We start from the raw sequence: 19,536 nt of genomic DNA on the forward strand, positions 1-19,536 counted from the left end.
CACACCATGCTGTTCTAAGCCGTACACCCACGCCCAGGTGTTTTCGAATTCCGGCAAGCGATTGGATCGGTACCGGCGATGTGGGACAAGATGGAGGGAATTGATCTTGGATGAATTGACGTCTCGTGAAGCTGACGATGTAAACTTGCGCACCCCATATCTTGACACAGGTTCGACCCCGCGTCCTTTTTGAATTCTAGCATCGCCCGTCAGAATGGCAAACGAAGGCTTTGCAGAGCCTTGGATCAAGGTAGACAGCCGGATGACCCAAAGCACGCACAAGCTGAAGCTAATGGTGTAAGTTCGAACAAGAGCTCGGACTGCGGCCAAATTTGTACGGCCCAAAGGTTGCCGACTGCTTCGCTGGCTGGGAAAAATTAGGAGGCGCTCTTGTTTCCAAGTACACGTTTCCCGCTCCCGATGTTTCAGTCGCAACCGAAGATCGCACCATTGGCGATGGCATTAAGGTCCGTATCTACACGCCGTCCGGCTATGCGAAGGGGAGCAAACCCGTCGGCATGTACATTCATGGCGGCGGCTGGGCAATGGGGGATTTGGACATGGACGACGCTGGCTGTCGAGTAATGTCCAAGGGTGCCTCGGTCGTTCTCGTTTCCGTCGACTACCGTCTGGCACCGCAGCACCCATACCCGGCCGGCCCAGACGACTGTGTCACGGCCTACAAATGGATTCTGGAGAATGCCGAGTCGCTGGGGGGTGTTGCCGGCAAGGTGTTCATCGGTGGTGCCTCCGCGGGAGGGAACTTGGTCTTCACCACTGCCTTGCGCATAATCGACGAAGGGCTTGGAAGCTCGATCGTTGGCCTTGCTGCACAAGTGCCGGTCACAATTCACCCAGACCTTGTTCCCGCCGATCTCAAGTCGAAGTACACGTCGTACGTTGAGCACGCGGAACACACGGTCAACACCAGCTCGGCCATGCGCGCGTTCTTCGATGCGTACGGCAACCCAACGGATGCGTACGCGAACCCTCTGCTTAGCGACAAACTGAGCCAGCTCCCGAAAGTGTACATGACCGTCGCGGGGCACGATACTCTCCGCGATGACGGCAGACTGATGAAGGAGAAATTGGAAAGCAACGGGTAATGTGGCATACTTCGTGATTTGATTGCAGCTAACATTTTCCTTTCAGAGTCCAGGTGAAGTACGACGAATATGCAGGATATCCTCATTATTTCTGGACTTTCCCAGCCGAGGTGCTAAAGGAGCCTGCAGCAGAATACAATGCGAACCTGGTTAAGGGCATCGAGTTCATTCTGTCGTAAAGTATGCAGAATATTATGGTATCTTTTATGGTTGTCGTTGTGGCAGATATACGCGTAGCTATGTAGCTTGATATAATACATAGTCGTACCTCCTAGACAGACCATTTTTGAGCATCCCAAAATCGTTTGACATTCGAAATTTTAAATGCAAATTATCCTCTTAGCATTCAGTCGGCAATTTATTATGATCCCAGTTCAAGTGCATGGTTACATCAAATGCCGCTAGAAGCTGCACGTTGTCTGGTCAACATTTCCATCCCTGGACTATGACTCTAGTCAGACGACCAGTCATCAGGCGAAGTACATGCTAAGGGCGCGTATCAGAATTCGACAGACTCGGAGGAGAAAAATAATTCAGACTTATAATTGAGATTTCTGAAAATGTAGACTCTGATCTCCTTGTATATATTACAGCGCAGCGTAATACACCGTGCTTGGAAACAGGAGTCTGATTTTTTTTTTTTTTGCTTACAACACACGTACGACTCTTCAAGATGCAGCTTCAGTTTGTCACGCTCGATGTTTTCACTGACAGGAAGTTCGTCGGTAACCCTCTGGCCGTGATTCACCTCCCGAGTTCCGCTGCAAACCTTCCACAAGATACGAAGCAGGCTATCGCTCGCGAGTTCAACCTCTCCGAGATTGTCTTCCTACACGAGCAAACGGAGGACGACATAAAGAGTTCTGAAGCAAGGATTGACATATTCACTGCGCTCGCAGGTGAGTGAATTGTTGCCAGAACCGCATCGAAGCTCGGCTCGCTGATAATCTGTGCGCAGAAGTTCCGTTTGCTGGACATCCAACCATCGGAACTGGGGTGTACGTCTTGGAGTGCCTCCAAAAGACAGACATTCTAGCGCTGCGCACAAAGGCCGGACGAAAGACCATTTCCAAAACAGATCGAGGGGTAAGCGTCGCGCTCGCGCATGAAATTCACGTACACGACAAGCCTTTCGCCGGCCTAGCCTTTGATCATCACCCCGTCGTCAGCATCGTGAAAGGCATGAACTTCATCTTGGTCAAACTCCCAGACCTCGTGGATCTGGCCACGCAAGACGACAATCTCGTGGGCATGCGAAATTGCTACACCTCATATCCGGCGTTGGATGAGGGATGGCGCGAAGGCCTTCTGACGACATTTTACTACGTTGACTTGGGTGTCGATGCTGACTCAGGACGACGGAAATTGCGCACACGTGCATTTGGCGCGAGGGAGGACCCTGGTACCGGAAGTGCGAGTGCAGCTTTGAGTGCTTATCTGAGTTTGACTGAAAATGGGCCTACCATGCGCAAGTTTCATTTGACACAGGGGGTGGAAATGGGTAGGCAGTGTGACATCTTCGTTGATGTTATCATGTCTGCGGATGGCGGGATCGAAAGTGTATCATTGTCTGGTGTAGCCGTCATGGTTATGAAGGGAAACATTGACGTGGAATACGAGCCTGAAGCAGCGGTTGAATAGTTACTAGAGGTTCAGCTAATTGGACTCTAGGAGATTTGAAAGCGGCAAGGCCGTACGGTCGTAGTACCGCAGTCTGCCAGTTGCTGTGGACGACAATCTTCGTTCCATTCGTGCATAAGGACCAGTCTCAACGTCCACAGCCTCGCGTTTAAACGCCAGCCCATGTCTCCCCATCTCCCCTAAATCAGGGGGCGCAATTCTCAAGATTCATGCCTCTTCTTATACCGCAACCCCCAATTGACTTAACATCTAAGCACTCGCAGCAGCAGCCTTCCTCGCCTTAGCACCCCTCAGCTTGGTTGGAGGGTCTGGCTTTACTGGTCGCTGCGATGCCTTGATGGCACTAGCGCGCTTCACGGCCGCCTTGCTAAGGTCAGGGCGGTATCCCCTGTTGCCGGTAGAGTTAAGGATGCTGCGGTAGCTCTTGCGCGACGAGGTCGATGGGCCGAAGACGGTCTTGTGGGTGCTCTTAGCAGGCTGATGCGACTTGCTGGAAGTCTTGGTGTACAGGGTGAAGCCACCCTTCTCGTTGGGGACGATACCGATGGCCTAGGTTGCGGTCAGATGAGAAGATTTCGAGGAAATTTGGCAAGGAATTTTTGTACCTTGTCGTTGATGTAGCCCTCGTGCTAAGGAAGTTGTTAGCCGTTAGACTGCCAGGCCTAAATAAGAGTCGCACGTACAATACGAGAGTGTTTGTTTGTCAGGTTCAGAGGATCCCTCGAGAACTCGGCACCACCGCCAGATCGTCGCTTGACGGTGTAGGCGCTGTGGCCGCCTATAGACATCTAGTCAGCCTGCAATTGCGCAATCGCTGCTTTGGATTTGCTTGAAACGTACGAGTAATCTCCCAGAGGAGTGGTGCTGGAATGTGGGCGCTCATGTCTGTTGTTGTCGGTTCGTGGTGTTGTCACCTCGAATTTCGACGTGACTTCGGTGTCGCTTTGTGCGGGAGCAAAAAGTTTGCTTACCTAATCAAACGCCAAGTATTTCCGCCGGCCGGAGCGCTCAGGGCAGGCGGGGCCCGTTCGCTCTCGTGATTTCCGTTTTGGGAGGGCTCACCGTTGTCAACTGCGTAAGCCATCGCGGCTGGAGACGTATTTGCTCAGCGCCGGACTTCCTCCTGAGTTCTTGACCGTATAGACTACATATTCGCGACAAGCTCGCGCGTACCTTTGGTTGAGCATCCGTAGATCTGGCTTTGTTCTCTGCGAACCACCACATCCGGGGTTTCCGTATCGTGTCTCAGGCCGACACGGCGAAGCAACGATAAGTTCTTTCTGGAAACGTGGAGCTCCCATCAACGTGGAGTTCTGCGGTTGCACTTCGAGCATTCGGCAGGCCGGCGTGCTTGTGTCTCCTCAGCCATATTTTAAGGGGCGTCGATATCGACAACAACTCGATTTTCGAAATATCTCACCTAGGTGCAGCGCAATGGGTTTTATCTTATATAGCGTCTCTTTTTTCACGCTGGTTATAGCCACATGTAAGCCATTGTCTAGACGATTTACGCTGCTAATGCGCTAATCGTAACCAGTTCTCTATATATCCCGTTCCCGTTGGTTTCCCCTCCTTCCCGCTCGTGTACAAGACGTTCTTTATGACGCCCATCCTTCGAATTGGATCCCAACAAGCTTAACACGCTACACTCCGTTACCAACAAACTTTCGGGAGGACGTAGAAGCGGGCCTGCACTCAGCCGATTTCGACATGACCGCTAATGTTGAAGGCGATTCGCGGTCAGGACTAGATGAGAATGCTAAGCGTGAAGTTCTCAAGATTATGAAGAGGAGGGGGGTGGGTTTTGATGAAGGGAGACGGATTTACATGGAGCAGACATTCCGGAAGAGTGGTATCTCCGCCGATGGTTTGCCGAGAGACCCAAAGTTGGTTACTTTCTCGTGACATTAGCAGAGCGAGGAGGGCGATTAGTTTTCATTTGTTCTTGATTTTCATTTGAGATACCATTATTTGGCGCAGCAGCTCCGCATCATTTTCCTCTCAATTATTGTGATCTTGGACGTACTTCTGCTTCAGATTCTAATCAAAGTGCCGATAGGTTAAGGTTTCCCTTTTGACAGGTCGCTCTCAAATGTACTAAATCTGAATCGGGAATATCCGCATTTCATCGTCTCTTCAGTGTGATGTCAATTCGTTAGCTCTTCTGCGAATGAGTAGCATTGTCCCTGAGATCCAATCGTAGTAGCACAATGATAAATTTGGCGGAACATCTGTTCATTTCTACGACAACAGGATTTGGACAGCACACTACGTAACGTGAATGCGCAGGTGGAGCCCGATGCTAAGCAGTCAACCGGTGGTATCATCACCGCTTTTGAACTGATCTCTCTGACATTCACTGAGTTCTAGCACGGCAGCTTGAGCCCTTGTCGTTTTGTAAGTTCAGAACAGTCCTCAGAGTGTTAGGATTGTCTTGCTGAGTAGAGCTTGTTTATTTCGACGTTGCCGACTTTCTCACACTGTTAGGCCCCGAAAACAGCTTAGCGCAATGGTTACCCAGCCGGAGGTGTTCATCCTCAACTCGGTTCTGTCCTGGCGAGCGAACGCGAATCAGCTAACGAGTCACGTCAATGCATCTGTGATCCTTTCTCGTCTCGTTCCCAGCCTTGTGATCGGATTTAAAGGAGCTGTCATGTTGCGCCAGTGCGGCCCCGCGAAGGTGCAGGTCGCAAACGTTTTTCCGGGCATTTGTAGGTGGGGTGGTCAATCTACCACGTACTCTGGGGAACATTAGCCAGCCGCAATAGTCAAGCACGCTCTCCAATAATGGACAACATGACTCAACCGCACAATTCAAAGAGGGGCAGAGAAAGGCTGGTGTAGCTGCAACTCACGAACGTAAATCGAAAACATCGTTCTTTAAACCATCAAGGTACCAGTTCTCCTCAGACGTCTCACAGCAAGAGAACAGCAATTCAGACAGGATGAAAGCCGGTCAGTGGGACAACGTAAGTGTTCCGCTCAAAAAATTCCCGTGTGTCACCAGCCTAAAACCGTTACCCGGCAGAAACTGAAGCAGGTCGTCATCCGCGATGTGCCCATCCCAGAACCAGGCCCGGGCGAGGTCCTGATCAAGATCAAGTCGGCATCTTTATGGTATGATGACATCTCCCGTTCTCGTTCATGATAAAAAAAGGCCTGAATAGCGAAACACAGTCATTCCGATCTCATGATGTATAACCGTGCCAACGAAGAACCCATCACCATGGGGCATGAGGGTGTAGGTATCATCGAGAAGATCCACCCCACGGCCGAAGGCAAGGGATTTTCGGTTGGCGATGCCGTGGGCTGTGGCTACTTCCTTGATTGCTGTTTCGAGTGTGAAGGCTGCCTGACTCACAACATGCTATGCGAGACTGGTAAGCAAAGGCTACAAGGCTTCACTGCCGACGGGTTCTTTGCAGAATACGCCGTCGAAGCCTGGCAAAACCTTGCCAAGATTCCTTCATCCGATGAGTATCTGTCGAAAGCGGCGCCTATTTTCTGCGCTGGAATTACAGCCTTTCACGCCGTGGACAGCTGCGAATTGAAGGAGGGCCAGTGGCTAGGTGTCATTGGATGCGGTGGCCTTGGTCAGTTAGCTTGCCAATATGCCAAAGCCATGGGCTGCAAGGTTCTCGGTATTGATATCAACGACGCCACCTTGGAAGTTTTCAAAAAGCAAGGTGCAGATGCCATCTTTAACTCGAGAACAAACAAGGACTATGTCGAGGAGCTCAAGAAGTTGACCAATGGAGGCGTGCACGCTGCTGCTGTCTTCTCGGACGCCGATGCCGCGTATGCCGGCGCACCGTCTGTCGTCAGACTGAACGGTCTAATCATGTGTGGTATGTGCCCCTTTTTCACATTCTCGATGTTTGATCTGACAAAAGCAGTTGGACTACCGAAAAATCCGCTCTCCTGGGTGACGGCACTTGATCTCTGTATCGGTAAGTACAGATTGAAGGGTGAGTCGACCAGCATTCCTCAGCGAATGAAGAAGGCTGTAGACTTCACAGTCAAGCACAAAATCATTCCAGAAGTCGACTTCAGACCGCTGGAGGATCTAGGCAAGATGGTGGAGGAGATGCAAGCTGGCAAAGCTACCAAGCGCCAAGTTGTTGTATTCTAGAAACAGAAAATACCAATCGGTGAATTACTAGCGTTATATCTGCCGTGCACAAACGTAGAGAGCTTTCACACAGAACGACCCTTTTTGCTTGACAAAAATCAAGATAAGAAGCGGCTACGAAAACTTCTACGAGTTCGAGCACGAGCGGTTTGAAGCGCGAGCATACCGAAGAGAAAACCCCACGAACCGGATATATGACCCACGTTTTGACAATGTACGCCTAAATTTTCTTTTTTTTTTCTTTTTTCTCTAAGCATGTGGCACTACATAAAGTTGGCGGATATCTATTTCCAACTTGTTATCAGCTCATGACGTATGTAGATCCGTCCTGTAGGTTTGGCGGAGCTAATCTGATTACCCGGAATGAGCAAGCTAATGCCAGCTGATCACTTGGCTACGGCCCGTCCAATATTCCTGGGGGCGGGGAAGCCCAATTTCCAGTCCATGATGTGGTTGATGAGGGGAGGGGGAATAATCATAGGGAGAAGATGGACGTGTTGGAGAGATGGACATAATGGCCTGCGTCCCGCAGCTAACTGTATCGTCGTTTTAAATCGCCAAAATAACTCACCCGTTGCTCTGGCCAGTCTTCCTTTCGAACATCATGACTTTGAAGAAAATTGATCACACTTTTGCGTACGATGCGCTTTCGTACGACGCGAAGCCCAATGAGCAGCCATACCTCAAACTTTCGTTCTTCTTTAGCAAGCAGGACGACGTGTCATACGAACATTTCCATCGCCATTGGCAGAGTATTCATTCGGACCTGACGATAGGTACCAAGGCATTCAAGTCAAATCAAATCCAGCGTTATGTTCAAGTAAGAGACAATGAAAATAGCATCGGCACTGTCATGATCGAGGACTAAACAAGCGCTAGCTACATTCCTACCCGGAGTTGAAGAAAATGGTTGCCGACTCAGGTAAAGTTAGACATGATGGCTGTTGAGGTCCCATTTGTTTGTGCATACACTAAGCAACAGCGAAAGGTCTCGAAGTCCTCGACTACGACGGATGTTCCGAAATCTATGTGAGGAAATTTGAGGACTGGGATAATTTCTGCAAGGCAAGTTGCTTTGCAAAGAGAAGACTTCTCGAAGTGGAGCTGACCGTGACGAACAGAGTGAGGAGTTCCAAAAAGCCCTGATGCCAGACGCACCGCGAATGGGGATGAAACTCCCCTTCCGCTGCTTTGCCTCATACGAGAACGTGATCTATGGGCCCGCTTTGGAATCGATGGGAGGAACGCCAGGAGTCACAGCCGAAACGCCTCGGAGCGATGGTAAATAAAGCATATCAATATCCAGCTGATTTGAAACAATCGATTGGTTGATAAATGGCTGAAGTGAACCAGATAGTCAATAATTAGTGCTGCAACACGCTGACAATGAGAAAATATCGACAACCTCATTTGGCCCCTACTGTTCTTCTAGCATACAAGTCTTCTGCTCGTTTGTGTATTGCATAGCTTTACTGCGAGCACATCGGCTGTTTTGCGATAGGCATGCAGGAGAAGCGAGCCTCATGCCTAAAGGGGCAAATTAGATGGCTGATCATATCAAGGGAAAACATTTCCGGGGTTAGGGAAACATCTAACCTCCGCTCTGGAGAAGGCACTAGCCTAATGGTTATTGGTAACCATGGGGTTATAGTGGAGAGAATTGCTTGTGAAATCAATTCAATGTAAGCTCATGGGCTTCGGAAGATCCATGTATCCGGTATGGCGCCAACAAGCTTGATGGGGTTTCCTGTGTATGGACGTGAAAGCAATTCCTGGAGAAGGGGTCGGATGATCAGCAGTGGCGCATGGTATATGTACCTACGGATACCCTAATAAACATTGTGAGCTAGGCCAAATCACTGTTGCGAACGGATCCCTTCACCAACATGGCGCAAGCTGCTCCTGTCACAACTGGAACTGAACCTATGGAGCATGAAAAGAGTTTTGAGAAGGAAGACGCTCAGCAAGTAGAGATTGCATCTCCTGTCTCATCGACAAATGAGGAAGAAGTCCATGTTACCGCCAAAACATGGTGGGTGATATTTGTAGGTTGCCATTCCGTATATTGTGTTGTTGCAGCACTGATGGTTATAGATTCTTTCATCGACTTTCGGGTTATCATTTTGGCCGGTTCCCACCACGTCTGCGATGATATCCGGTCTTGCTACCAGGTTTAATGCAACTGAAGACTCGTACTGGTTTGGTAAGTGCTCTCGTAGAAGCAGAAGCCCATTCATGAAACTTATCGCTGGCCCGAACGATAGTCCCAGCGTATACGACGGGATGTGCGCTAGGCTTCGTCATAGCGGGTTCCAATAGCGACCTTTTCGGCCGGCGTCTGTTCCTCCTCTTCGGAAACACAGTCTCATGTATTGGCTTCATCATCGCCGCAACAGCAAAAGGTAGCAGCCAACTTATTGCCGGTCTAGCCATTACTGGCTTCGGAGGAGGATTTTGTCGTATGGTCTCCCTTTTTATCCGCATTTTGGCAAAAACGTTAATGATTCCAACAGAGATGGCAATGTGTTCGATCCCTGAGATGATACCTAACAAATACCGCCACATTGGAATATGCTTGAGTGACGGCTTTGTCTTCGTCATCGTCATCATTGGCCCGATCGTGGGTCGTTATGCAATAGAATCAGGAAACGACTGGAAGTTCATCTACTGGGGAGGTTTCATCGCTCAGTTTATCTCCTTGGTCTCTTTAGCCGTCTGGTACCACCCCCCGAAGCATCCCAAGGGAGTTCCATGGAAGGATGGCATTCGTGGGTTGGACTATGTTGGAACTGCCTTGGTCGTTCCAGGTGTAACCTTGGTTCTCGTTGGCATCATCAACACTACCTACAAGTCTTCATCCGACATCACGGTTGTTGCACCCATGGTGGTTGGGTTTGGAGTCCTTGTCCTTTTCGGCCTGTGGGAAACCTTCTCGAAGACGAGCTACAAGCTTTGCCCTCCGCGAATCTTCCGGACACACAATGGACGCGAGTTTACCGTACCATTCATCGTCGCCTTCATCGTCACAATGACTTACTACTCCGGAAATGTTATCTATCCTACTATGATCAACGCTTTCTGGGTCGACTCCACAACGCCGCGATCGACACAATTGCTTCTTTCGCTTCCCCCTAACCTAGGTCTTGTGTTCGGTGCCTGTTGTTTGATCGCTTTTGGAAACCTCCTGGGACACTGGAAATGGACTCTCTGCATTTCATGGACAGGTATGGTGCTTTGGGGTACGCTGCAGGCACTTGTCACACCGTACAACCAGGGCACTATGATAGCCTTTACCTTTCTGCAAATGGCTTTCTTTGGCTGGGCGCAGTATGAGAGCATTGCCTTCACACAGCTCGGTGTCCACCAACATGACCTTGGCATCAGCGGTGGCCTGGCAGGCGTAGCAAGATACGCTGGTGGCTCGCTGGCTCAGGCTATTTACACAAGTATTCTGACGAACACCCAGTCCCGTCGTGCTGCCGCCACTGTTCCACAAGCAGCCATCGCAGCTGGTTTATCCGAGTCGTCCGCCAGACAGCTGCTAGCAGCATTTCCCTTGGGGGCTTCTGCGCTCAAAGCCATTCCAGGAATGACTGATGAGATTCTCGTAGCAGCCAGCTCCGCATATAAGTGGTCGTATGCGCAGTAAGTTTAAATTAGCAGACCGACTGGCCGATCTGCTGACGTGATTGCAGTGGTCTCAAAATAACCGCTTTGTCTGCCCTTGGATTTGGTGGTTTGGGCTTCATCATGTGCTTGCTTTGCGAGAACATTGACTCGAAGATGAATAACAAGACCGAGATCTTCCTTGAGTACGTTGTGAAATCGTGTTTGTACCCGCTTACGCTAAACATTGCCAGGAACGACATACATGCGGAGAAGAACGAGTTCCATTGAGAGCTTCCTCTGAAACGTTGGTCAAAAGAAGATTATCCAGACAAGGCAATTAGGGAGCGCTCTCTACGTAGCGCAAACTGTCTTCAAACCTGAGCACTGTTTAAACTGTACTCTTATGGTGGATAAAATTGGATGCCAATACTGTAGGCCTGTGTAGAGCTGCGGTTCAATTTAAGTTTACCATGCCGTTCATATGGAAATTTTAGCGATAGAGCCACAGACAAGTTAAGACAAAGGTTACCCACTCTGAACCCACATGTTGCTTTTCCGTCATGTGACGTCGCAGGGCCCGTGCTCTTCGCGGATCTCGTGGGGCGCGTTCCCCGTCATCTCCAGACAAAAACATAAACAGTTCCTTGACGCTTCGGTATCCCAGCGGTTCTCGACACAATGTCACAGATACCGAGACCGAACAGCAGCGCTGCGTCTCGCCTAAGCACGCTCCCTTCGCAGAAACCTCGCCAGCTTTCCCATCTACACTCGCAGCTGGCGCAACTCACAGCCCATGTATCGGACCTGGAGAACTTGCTGAGAATGACGGCTGTCCAGGCCGATGCCATGAGAGGCCTTGGCGGTTATGCCGGCGCGATGTACGTCTATTTTTTCTTGCCTGACTAGGGTTCTCCGGAGTTTGCTGACGTTCAGTTAGGTTTATGGCTGCCAGCAAGGTCTTGGGGGAGGAGACAGTCAATGGCGCAAGCCCAGCCGCTGCTCAAACTTCGAACGACGTACAGCGTAGTCGCAACTCGGAATGATCTTTCCGATCACTCAGTCACAACTAAAGGCGGTGGCTCAAGTTTGAGAACCCGGCGATAGAGCGTTTCAAAGGCCTGGTGGGCGCATGCGGGTGAAAAATTCATGAAGGCTTGAGGCACTTCTCTTTTCAAGCACCACCCGCCCAATTTGAACAAACGCTAAGACGGATCGACCTGCATGTGGCCTAAGGGATGAGGCGCAACGTTCTGAACCTTGGCCAAGAGAAAGAGGGGATTGCAGAGATCGTTGCTGAGGAATGGGAGTGCGCCACGATTGATGGCCTGGGGTCAAGCTAAACTTGGGATTCATCAAACAGGCGAAGACTAGAGAAACTTTCGGATCAGGTTGCGAGATAGATAAAACGACGGAACCCGTGTCGCTTTGGTCGATGAAGTCTCTGCGTCTTGGACAAACCGGGGCACTCTGAGAGAAGCTGTGGTCGCTCTCGGCTCTCTCAGCCAATCGCACGTATACTCAACACGATCTCTCACATGCAGCCGAAGGCAGGGGACCGTCTATTTGTTCTGTTTGGCATCTGTACGAGGGATCTGGAATTCTAGAAGCCTTCCTGGAGTGGCAGCGTCTCTGCTGCTCGTCCCTTTCAGATATAAGCTGTAAAGTATTATCTAAGACGTCCCAAATGTCACCATTTTTGCATCATTTTTCGCAAGGTTCAGGATGCATGTCTGTGTGATAAGAGAGCCGGTTTGAGTCTTGATAGGCGTGATAGCAGGACTTGTCAACTGGCACGTTGAGGTCCGAGCTCGGTCGTGCGGCTCTTCGATTGGGTGTGTCGTCTGGATTCCGCAAGGTCGAAGAGATAAGTTATCACTGTTTGCTTGAATTTGTGGGTTGTGTACAACGGAAGGGCTTTCGTCTATAAGATCTCGCGACGCCCCGGATTTTTCGTTTCGAGTTTGGTGCTGTGCAACATGCTTCCCCCAGCGGACGCTGAACCACACGGCACGTGATCTTCGTCTTTGACGCCTGCGCGACCTTGTCTTGTGAATCAACTTTGTTTGCCTTCTCCAGGTCCGTCACTGGCGCTTCTCCTGACGGCGCCCCCCAGCCGCGGCCATCTGGAGCCACACGTGCCCTCGAGACAGATCACATCCACCCACGCACGCGACCTCAGATTCGCTGGAAGAGGTGCGGCCGAAGAAGCCGCGTCGCACGTCTGCGGATGACCAGACCGCTCTCCGCCATCCCCGAGCGACACGTTAGCACTCGTTACGGACTGCGCGCTGTCCCATGTGAGCGACAATGACGACGAGGGTCTATGCCCGGCCGCGCTCAATACAGGCTATATGGGCGTGTCCCGCCCGGGATTTGTGCTACCGCCGTAGACGACACGGGTGACGGGCAAGGGCGCTGCGGACCCCCACGCCAAGGACGTGGATCATCTGAGAAGAGCAAGGGTCGGCCGTCCGATGCGGCATGCCTGCGTGAGCCAACATCCACTTCGGCGGGTTGGCCGGGCCTGGTGGCGACCACGGCATCTCGTCGTTGCACAATCCTGGCTGGGCCTGCGCACGCTGGTGAGCTTCAGCGTGGTGCGAACTGCGAAGCGTCGCCTCTTTTCGTGGCCGTTACTCCATGTTCTTGCCGCTGTCAACGCCCGCGTGCTCTCGAGAGTGTGCTCCTGCGCCTGCGCTGCGGTCGCCTCCGCGTTTTTGAATTGGGTCCCGCCGGCCTTTCGGGCGTGGCGACGGTGGGTGACACGCATTCGACACATTGGCCGCCGCGTTCTTTCGAGATACGTCGGAAGCGCTCGAGGCACATGCTTCTGCGACACCCCGCATCCTCCGGACGTAGCTGCGGACTGCCAGCATAGCACGGCGTTGACACCGCTGCTGAGCCGGGGCGCACCAGTCTCGAGCGACTGTCCTTTGCCTGAATTTGAACGACTGCGCCGAAGTGAGAGTGGAGCGACTCGCTTATGAAGGAATGTGGGAGCGCGTTCGACGTCGCCTAGTGCACCATTCAACTCTTACCTATGTCCTCTCCTCGTACCATCGCTTTGTATCGTGCTCTGCTCCGCTGCTCAACAAAGACCCAGTCTCTGAAGCTTGCCTCAACAGGGTGGCCTTCAGCCGTTCACTCGAAGCTATTGTGTCCACCCCCTAGTGCTGCGCAATTGCAGCATGCTTGCATGCGCAGGACCAAGGTCCACGCCGTCCAAGCCTCGGACGACAGAACACAATTTGTCTTCTGCGAATTCAGGCAGCGCATGGAGAGACACTGGTTTGTACACGGCTTTCGCATGAATGGTTTCTGCAGGCTAGAGTCTAGATTTTTCACACAACAAAAATAATGCTACAGTACTCGGAAATGCTCGTCGAAACAAATGATCTCCACATCGTTCCGTGTGTCTCATCATTCTGAGAATTTTCATCGTCTAAATTTGCATTGCGCACATGCTCGGATTTGAAATGTGCGACACTGGAATGGGTGTCGCGCGCCTAGAACACTCTTCGCTGACTGCAGGCCTTCCACCCGCGACTCGTGCAGGTCAGCCAGATTCTAAAGCAGGCTATTGTGCCGCCTTGTCGAATCAAAATTTTGGGAGCCGGTACGGCGGCACCGCACAAAACAGGCTTGCTGAGTGGGACGCATGCTTCTCTCCGAAGCCATGCGACATTACTGCGAACCGACACTGCTCTCTCGTGCAAATGACTCGACTCGCGGCCCGTCAACCAGGAATGGATAAGAGTCGCATGCGCGGGTTTTTTCCACTGAGAAGGCTCGTTGCAGGGCGTTGGTTGGCTGAGGCCAAGCAATAGTTCGACCATGGACCCAGCCGCAGAGGAACTGGTCATGTCCGCGCTAATACCCGAATGTTCAATTTGGGCTCCATTCTCGGACCGCGATCTCGAGACGTACGGGCCCGGTGGCTGCATCTCGCATGAGGTGCAGCATGCGTGAGCAATCCTAGCGCGTGAGCGTGCGTCTACCGAGTCGGCCAAGGCGTTCGGGTGTTCAAGGAAGAAGCTTTCGAGAACACGAAGGGACATCGGATCATGTACAAGTTCCTATTGCCCGACGTTATTATTAACAAAGGGTCGAGTAGAGAATGCCGGGCCTTGTGGCTCTCTCCATCCGTTGCGTCGAAAGGAACGGGGTATCCACATGGTCCCTTGAAGATCTTCACGAGAAACGGGCGTGGATTGTCAACCGCCTGCATGGAAACGGCAAGGCTGAGCCTATGCGAGGTCACTTTCCGCAGAGCGTCGTTGCATTCTCCTCCCGGGCAGATCCTCACGTTTTGGAGAGACAGAACACAGTCGTGACCTCAGAGTGATGTGTGGTCAGGAACGCCTCTCGTCCATTTGCACATCCGGCATAAGATCTGTGTGATGCGGTGCATGATCCTCGATCCAACTTCTCTCGAGCCGGGTTGGAGGGGCTGATCAGCGACTGGCCCTTTGGATGGCTTCTTCCAGCCAACACCACGCACGTCAAGAGGCAGGCAAGATCAAGTAGGGCCTGCTTACGCACTAGTGCGCTTTCACGCTCATTTCTGAGCATTTGTTGAGCATGCTCCGTGAACGTACATGACGAGTCGAGGCTGGCGGGCGAAAACCATAGACGGTATTGCGCTTAGGAGCCGCAACATCGTGGTCGACTGCCGGTGACAACGTCCGGCGACGGGGATGTATACAACCTGAGCCTCCCGCGAGATGACTGGAGGTACTTGACCAAGCCTGCGCCGGAGGGCACAGGCAGTGCCTCCGTGACGGTCGAAGCATCCAGGCATGCAGAGAACCACAGCCGTGGGAGTTTGTTGGGTCCAGCAGCAGTAAGCTCCACGAGGCGAGAGGCAAGTCGCCGTCCGATGACGCAGTCTGTAGGCAAAGACGCACACCCGGCGACGCGCTCTCGCCGTGGGCTGCGGCCCTTTTTTGGACCGGCGTTTTGCGGGCACCTTTCCGGACGGGCCTGCGCCCGTCTCCAGCAGCGGCGTCCCCCAAAAACCCCTCAACCAGCGACTTCTCGACCGCCCAAAGCCACGGCCACCAGCGGAGTCTCTGCTCAACAGCCCCCAGGCGCGAATCACTCCTGCGTTATGAGCACTACCCGCAGCCCGCAACCGCCTCAGGCCATCTGCCACGGTCGCGAAACAAGTTCGGGCGGCGAGCCAATTTAGAGGAATCCCGCCTGAAAGCGACCCCCACATGCTCTCCACCTGGTTCGCCATCGCAGCCAATGTTGTTGGACTCCATGCGCAAGGTTTCCCAGCAGTGGCGTGCCCTCCTAACTCCAGCCAACCTAGCGCTCTCGGGGCCTGCGTGTCTTTGCTGCGCGACGATTTGCCCGTACCATGCCCCAGTTGCCGACCCTCTCTAGTCCCGACCGTGACATTGTTGTAGTTCCAGGCCTGCTCGTCTTCTGCAGTCTCCGTGTCCTCCATTTTTGCGCTCCGGCTCCAGAGCGGCAGATCCAGCGACAGCGAGGGGCCTAAAACAAAAAGCACTGCGCATCTCTGCGCTCATCGCCAGCCTCGAGAGACGCAGTTCCTCGCCTGCATTATTTCTGTCTCAGCCAACCCCAGACTGTCCCGCTGCTCCGCAGACATGGCAGCGCACATTGACGAGCGTGGGGGCACGACGCATGCTCAAGCTTCGACATTTGATGATCTGGATGTCGCAGGCAATGGGGCTCACTCAGACTCGCATGTCCTACACTCACCAGCCGACCGTCTGAACAACCGTTCGTCTTCCCACCACACCAAGACGCCTTACTCGACCGCTTCTTCGACGGCACAGTCGTTGACCTCTACCACCACAACCGACGGCACCCTGGATCTTTCTCCGGCAGACGAAGCAGTGCGCAAAGGCGTGCTGCGCCAGTCGTATTTCCCCGCGTGGAAAAACGACTCTGGGGGCGTCGAGGAGACCCCGGAAGACATGCAAAAGAAGGATCCGCTGGCAACACAAGTATGGAAGCTGTATAGCAAGGCAAAGTCGCAGTTGCCAAACGCGGAGCGTATGCAGAATCTGACCTGGAGGATGATGTCGATGAACTTACGCAAACTAGAGCTTGAGCGCGAGAGCCAAAATCGGTGGGTTCCTGCAAAACCTGCGGGATTCAAACCCGGCTTTGAAGGAGACATGGAATCTTGTTTGCTAACCACAGGACACCGCAGAGCGAAGTCACAGCCAAGGGCAGCTGTTTCCACTGCTCCGAGCGGCATTGCGCAACTGCGTAAAGCATCGGACAACCAGGAGAACAACGACAACAACACTCTCGCACCTCCAGCGCCGAGTATAGCTGGTGCGCACGACGCGATGAATTTGGACGATTTCATTCTGCCCACGTCGATTGGCACTCCAGCTGGGCTTTCGCCTTCGCCGTCAGGTGAGAAAATGGCCAGTTCCGCCGTTGGTGGCGGTGTGGGCATTCCAATTCGAAAACACAGCAATGTAAACGACCAAGAACTTCACATTTCAAGAGCCTCAATGCCCGTGAGCCAACATATTTCGGGTCGCGAAAACGAATTTGGGTACGTGCAGAGGCACGTACGCAAAACCAGCATAGACGAACGAAGGGTAAGGATCACGCTAACGCCACCCCGGCAAGATAATCAAGAACTGAGAGATAAGCAGCCACCTAAAAGACGAGCCGATGCCTCTCCTCAAGTTCAGCCCGTAAATGGCATTATGATGCCAAATGGTTCCGCTCAAAACACGGAAATTAATTCTTACAACCTCGAGCACGCTCCGTCCTCGTTCCAATCGGGCTCAGGGCACCAAGCTCAGGTCCCTTTCAGCCTGGACACTTTTAACATAGATAACGACCCGATAATAAGCTCTGCTGGTCCCTTCCAGCAGGGCTTCTCCTTCTCGCCTGCAACATCACCTCACGTCAATTATGGGAATCAGTCAAGCATGTTCAACCAAGGATCAATGGCGTCGTCACTGAACTCGGCGGATTACTACAGCCCTCCAGGCTCTACATTCCACTCCGCCGTCTCTACCCCTCAGCCGCTGGCAGATGGTGAACATGTCTACTTCGACCGCAATAGCTCAAGGTCAGTGCATCCATTTGGGCAGCCATCTCAGCTGTCCACGTCCATGCAGACGCAGTATATCTTCAATCCGAACAGCGACCAGCTTTTCAGCGCTGTGACGTCTTCGAGCTCGATGTCTCAGTTTGCCCCCTCTAGCTTCGATGGCTCTGGCCATGTGAATCCTTCTCAGGTACTGCACCATGATTTCACTTCCGGTCAGATCCAAGGATCCGGTTCGCAACGAGGCGACGGAATCTTTCAATTTGGTGGCGACTCCGACGAGAATGACGATGACGATGGAGGTGCTTTCGCTGAGCGAATTCCTTCGGTGCCGGAGTATACTGGCATAGAAGAGTCCGGTCTTGACTTTAGCAACGGCTTCCAGTGGGAAACGAACCTTTCTAACCGCTTTGATCCGAACTCTGCACGTTACCCAGCCGGCCCGCCTCGAAAAACGGTCACAATCGGGCCAACGGAGATGATGGGTTCAAACCAGGAGTGGGGTTTGAGCAGCAGCCTTGGTCGTACGCATGGTTCAGCAGCCTCCGTCAGCGAGCTGCGCAACCGTAGCAATGATCCTAGAAGGCAGAAAATCCCCAGAACTGTCTCTTCCCCGAACACCTCTGGCCTCTTACAGGGACAAGGTTTCCTCCCTCAGTCTTCGCCGAATTCTCCGCCAGAATCCGGCTTCAACTCGGCAGCGCCATCACGACCTGTGAGCCCCGGTGGTACCAAAGACGGCGGTCAGCCAACGACGTGTACCAACTGTTTCACCCAGACGACTCCGCTCTGGCGACGCAATCCAGAGGGTCACCCGCTATGCAATGCATGTGGTCTTTTCCTCAAGCTGCACGGCGTCGTACGACCTCTTTCGCTGAAAACTGACGTCATCAAAAAGCGAAACCGAGGCAGTGGAAATGCCGTTTCGACAGTTGGATCAACACGATCATCGAAGAAGTCGTCACGAAAGAACTCGATTGCTCAGACTTCTCCTGCTGCAACCACTCCTGGGTCAGTGAAAGGTCCGAACGAGTCCGAGTCGCCCAAGTCTACAGCCGGCTCCGTGAACAGCACAGGGACGGGATCGGCCAGCGGGGGTCTGGCAAGCTCCGCTGCTGGTAAAGGTGGAGTGGTACCAATAGCTCCGGGACCACCGAAACCCCCAATAGCCACCAATTCGCAAACGCCAAGAAACGTTGCTGTTGCCCCAAAGAGGACGAGAGGTGCCAGTAAGAGTAGTAACTCGCAGGAGGTTGACATGGGAGATGCGGACGACGCAACCGGCAACTCGCCGCAGAGAGTCCCTCCGTCACGATCAGGAACACTTGGCACCACTGGGTCGACCATATTCCCCGGCGCTTTGGGCCAGGGTATCTCTCAGTCGGGACCTCAAGAGTGGGAATGGTTGACGATGAGTCTGTGATAAATTGTGGACACCGGAGTTGACAGCTCCGCGAGTCCGTTCGTTACATGCTTTCGACTTTGGCGTTCCCAAGTATGAAATCCGCGGGCGCTCTATCTTTCCTAACCGCAAACGACGATCTCACGCATTTTATGATTTTGGTGTCGGCCTCAAACAAATTATACAACATAAGTTGCTTCACGCTTAGCAACGCGGAGATACCCAATACACATCTAGATACCCTTTTCAACTTTGCAGGACTTCGTACCGGTCGTGGCCAATCTTTCTCTGCATCTGCTTTGCTCATCATGTGCGGCCTGGTGCTTTTGGGCAGCTCCAGTCCCGACACGCAAACCAGTACACATGCAGAGAACGTTGACGCAGTGGAGGCAGAGCGCGCTGCGTGGCTAATGGCAGGAGACGAATCCGAACGAGCGAATGGGCGACGGATGGAGGAGGCAGGCGCTCCATCTATGCCTGATGGCACACACACACACACACACACACACTCTCTCTCTCTCTCTCTCTCTCTCTCTCTCTCTCTCTCTCTCTCTCTCTCTCTCTCTCTCTCTCTCTCTCTCTCTCTCTCTCT

General features: G+C 52.6%; 8 protein-coding genes across 11 annotated transcripts; 6 read left to right on the plus strand and 2 right to left on the minus strand.

Moving 5' to 3' along the window:
- Positions 1-20: 20 nt before the first annotated feature.
- PV09_00095 (uncharacterized protein) lies at positions 21-1,381 on the plus strand. Its single transcript, XM_016352772.1, has 3 exons — positions 21-250; positions 303-1,102; positions 1,153-1,381. The coding sequence occupies exons 1-3, from the start codon at positions 215-217 to the stop codon at positions 1,283-1,285; spliced, it is 969 nt and encodes a 322-aa protein (XP_016219029.1). The 5' UTR covers positions 21-214; the 3' UTR covers positions 1,286-1,381.
- A 322-nt stretch (positions 1,382-1,703) lies between these two features.
- PV09_00096 (uncharacterized protein) lies at positions 1,704-2,828 on the plus strand. The gene is made up of 2 exons (XM_016352773.1): positions 1,704-2,005; positions 2,065-2,828. Exons 1-2 carry the CDS (start codon positions 1,780-1,782, stop codon positions 2,745-2,747), a joined length of 909 nt encoding a protein of 302 aa, XP_016219030.1. The 5' UTR covers positions 1,704-1,779; the 3' UTR covers positions 2,748-2,828.
- Positions 2,539-3,689, minus strand: PV09_00097 (uncharacterized protein). Its single transcript, XM_016352774.1, has 4 exons — positions 3,588-3,689; positions 3,431-3,525; positions 3,353-3,376; positions 2,539-3,296 (listed from the first exon to the last, which is right to left on the minus strand). The coding sequence occupies exons 1-4, from the start codon at positions 3,628-3,630 to the stop codon at positions 2,997-2,999; spliced, it is 462 nt and encodes a 153-aa protein (XP_016219031.1). The 5' UTR covers positions 3,631-3,689; the 3' UTR covers positions 2,539-2,996.
- A 2,003-nt stretch (positions 3,690-5,692) lies between these two features.
- On the plus strand, positions 5,693-6,879 carry PV09_00098 (uncharacterized protein; the record flags this gene model as incomplete). Its single annotated transcript, XM_016352775.1, has 4 exons — positions 5,693-5,716; positions 5,755-5,864; positions 5,925-6,595; positions 6,644-6,879. The coding sequence occupies 4 exons, from the start codon at positions 5,693-5,695 to the stop codon at positions 6,877-6,879; spliced, it is 1,041 nt and encodes a 346-aa protein (XP_016219032.1).
- Positions 6,880-7,483: 604 nt separating this feature from the next.
- PV09_00099 (uncharacterized protein) lies at positions 7,484-8,025 on the plus strand (the record flags this gene model as incomplete). Its single annotated transcript, XM_016352776.1, has 3 exons — positions 7,484-7,699; positions 7,759-7,801; positions 7,868-8,025. The coding sequence occupies 3 exons, from the start codon at positions 7,484-7,486 to the stop codon at positions 8,023-8,025; spliced, it is 417 nt and encodes a 138-aa protein (XP_016219033.1).
- A 3,101-nt stretch (positions 8,026-11,126) lies between these two features.
- On the plus strand, positions 11,127-12,189 carry PV09_00100 (uncharacterized protein). Its single transcript, XM_016352777.1, has 2 exons — positions 11,127-11,366; positions 11,426-12,189. Exons 1-2 carry the CDS (start codon positions 11,167-11,169, stop codon positions 11,529-11,531), a joined length of 306 nt encoding a protein of 101 aa, XP_016219034.1. The 5' UTR covers positions 11,127-11,166; the 3' UTR covers positions 11,532-12,189.
- A 600-nt stretch (positions 12,190-12,789) lies between these two features.
- Positions 12,790-13,639, minus strand: PV09_00101 (uncharacterized protein). Its single transcript, XM_016352778.1, has one exon. It carries the CDS (start codon positions 13,265-13,267, stop codon positions 12,932-12,934), a length of 336 nt encoding a protein of 111 aa, XP_016219035.1. The 5' UTR covers positions 13,268-13,639; the 3' UTR covers positions 12,790-12,931.
- A 2,252-nt stretch (positions 13,640-15,891) lies between these two features.
- PV09_00102 lies at positions 15,892-19,504 on the plus strand. Of its 4 annotated transcripts, XM_016352782.1 has the most exons (4): positions 15,892-16,518; positions 16,570-16,594; positions 16,679-17,081; positions 17,139-19,504. In XM_016352782.1, the coding sequence occupies exons 1-4, from the start codon at positions 16,107-16,109 to the stop codon at positions 18,963-18,965; spliced, it is 2,667 nt and encodes an 888-aa protein (XP_016219039.1). In that variant the 5' UTR covers positions 15,892-16,106; the 3' UTR covers positions 18,966-19,504. The 4 variants fall into 4 exon arrangements, with proteins under 4 accessions (XP_016219039.1, XP_016219038.1, XP_016219037.1 ...); XM_016352781.1 differs by having other exon boundaries at positions 15,892-16,594; XM_016352780.1 differs by having other exon boundaries at positions 16,570-17,081.
- Positions 19,505-19,536: the final 32 nt, after the last annotated feature.

The sequence above is a fragment of the Verruconis gallopava genome, assembly GCF_000836295.1.
Source record: "Verruconis gallopava strain CBS 43764 unplaced genomic scaffold supercont1.1, whole genome shotgun sequence".
NCBI classification, from domain to species: domain Eukaryota; kingdom Fungi; phylum Ascomycota; class Dothideomycetes; order Venturiales; family Sympoventuriaceae; genus Verruconis; species Verruconis gallopava.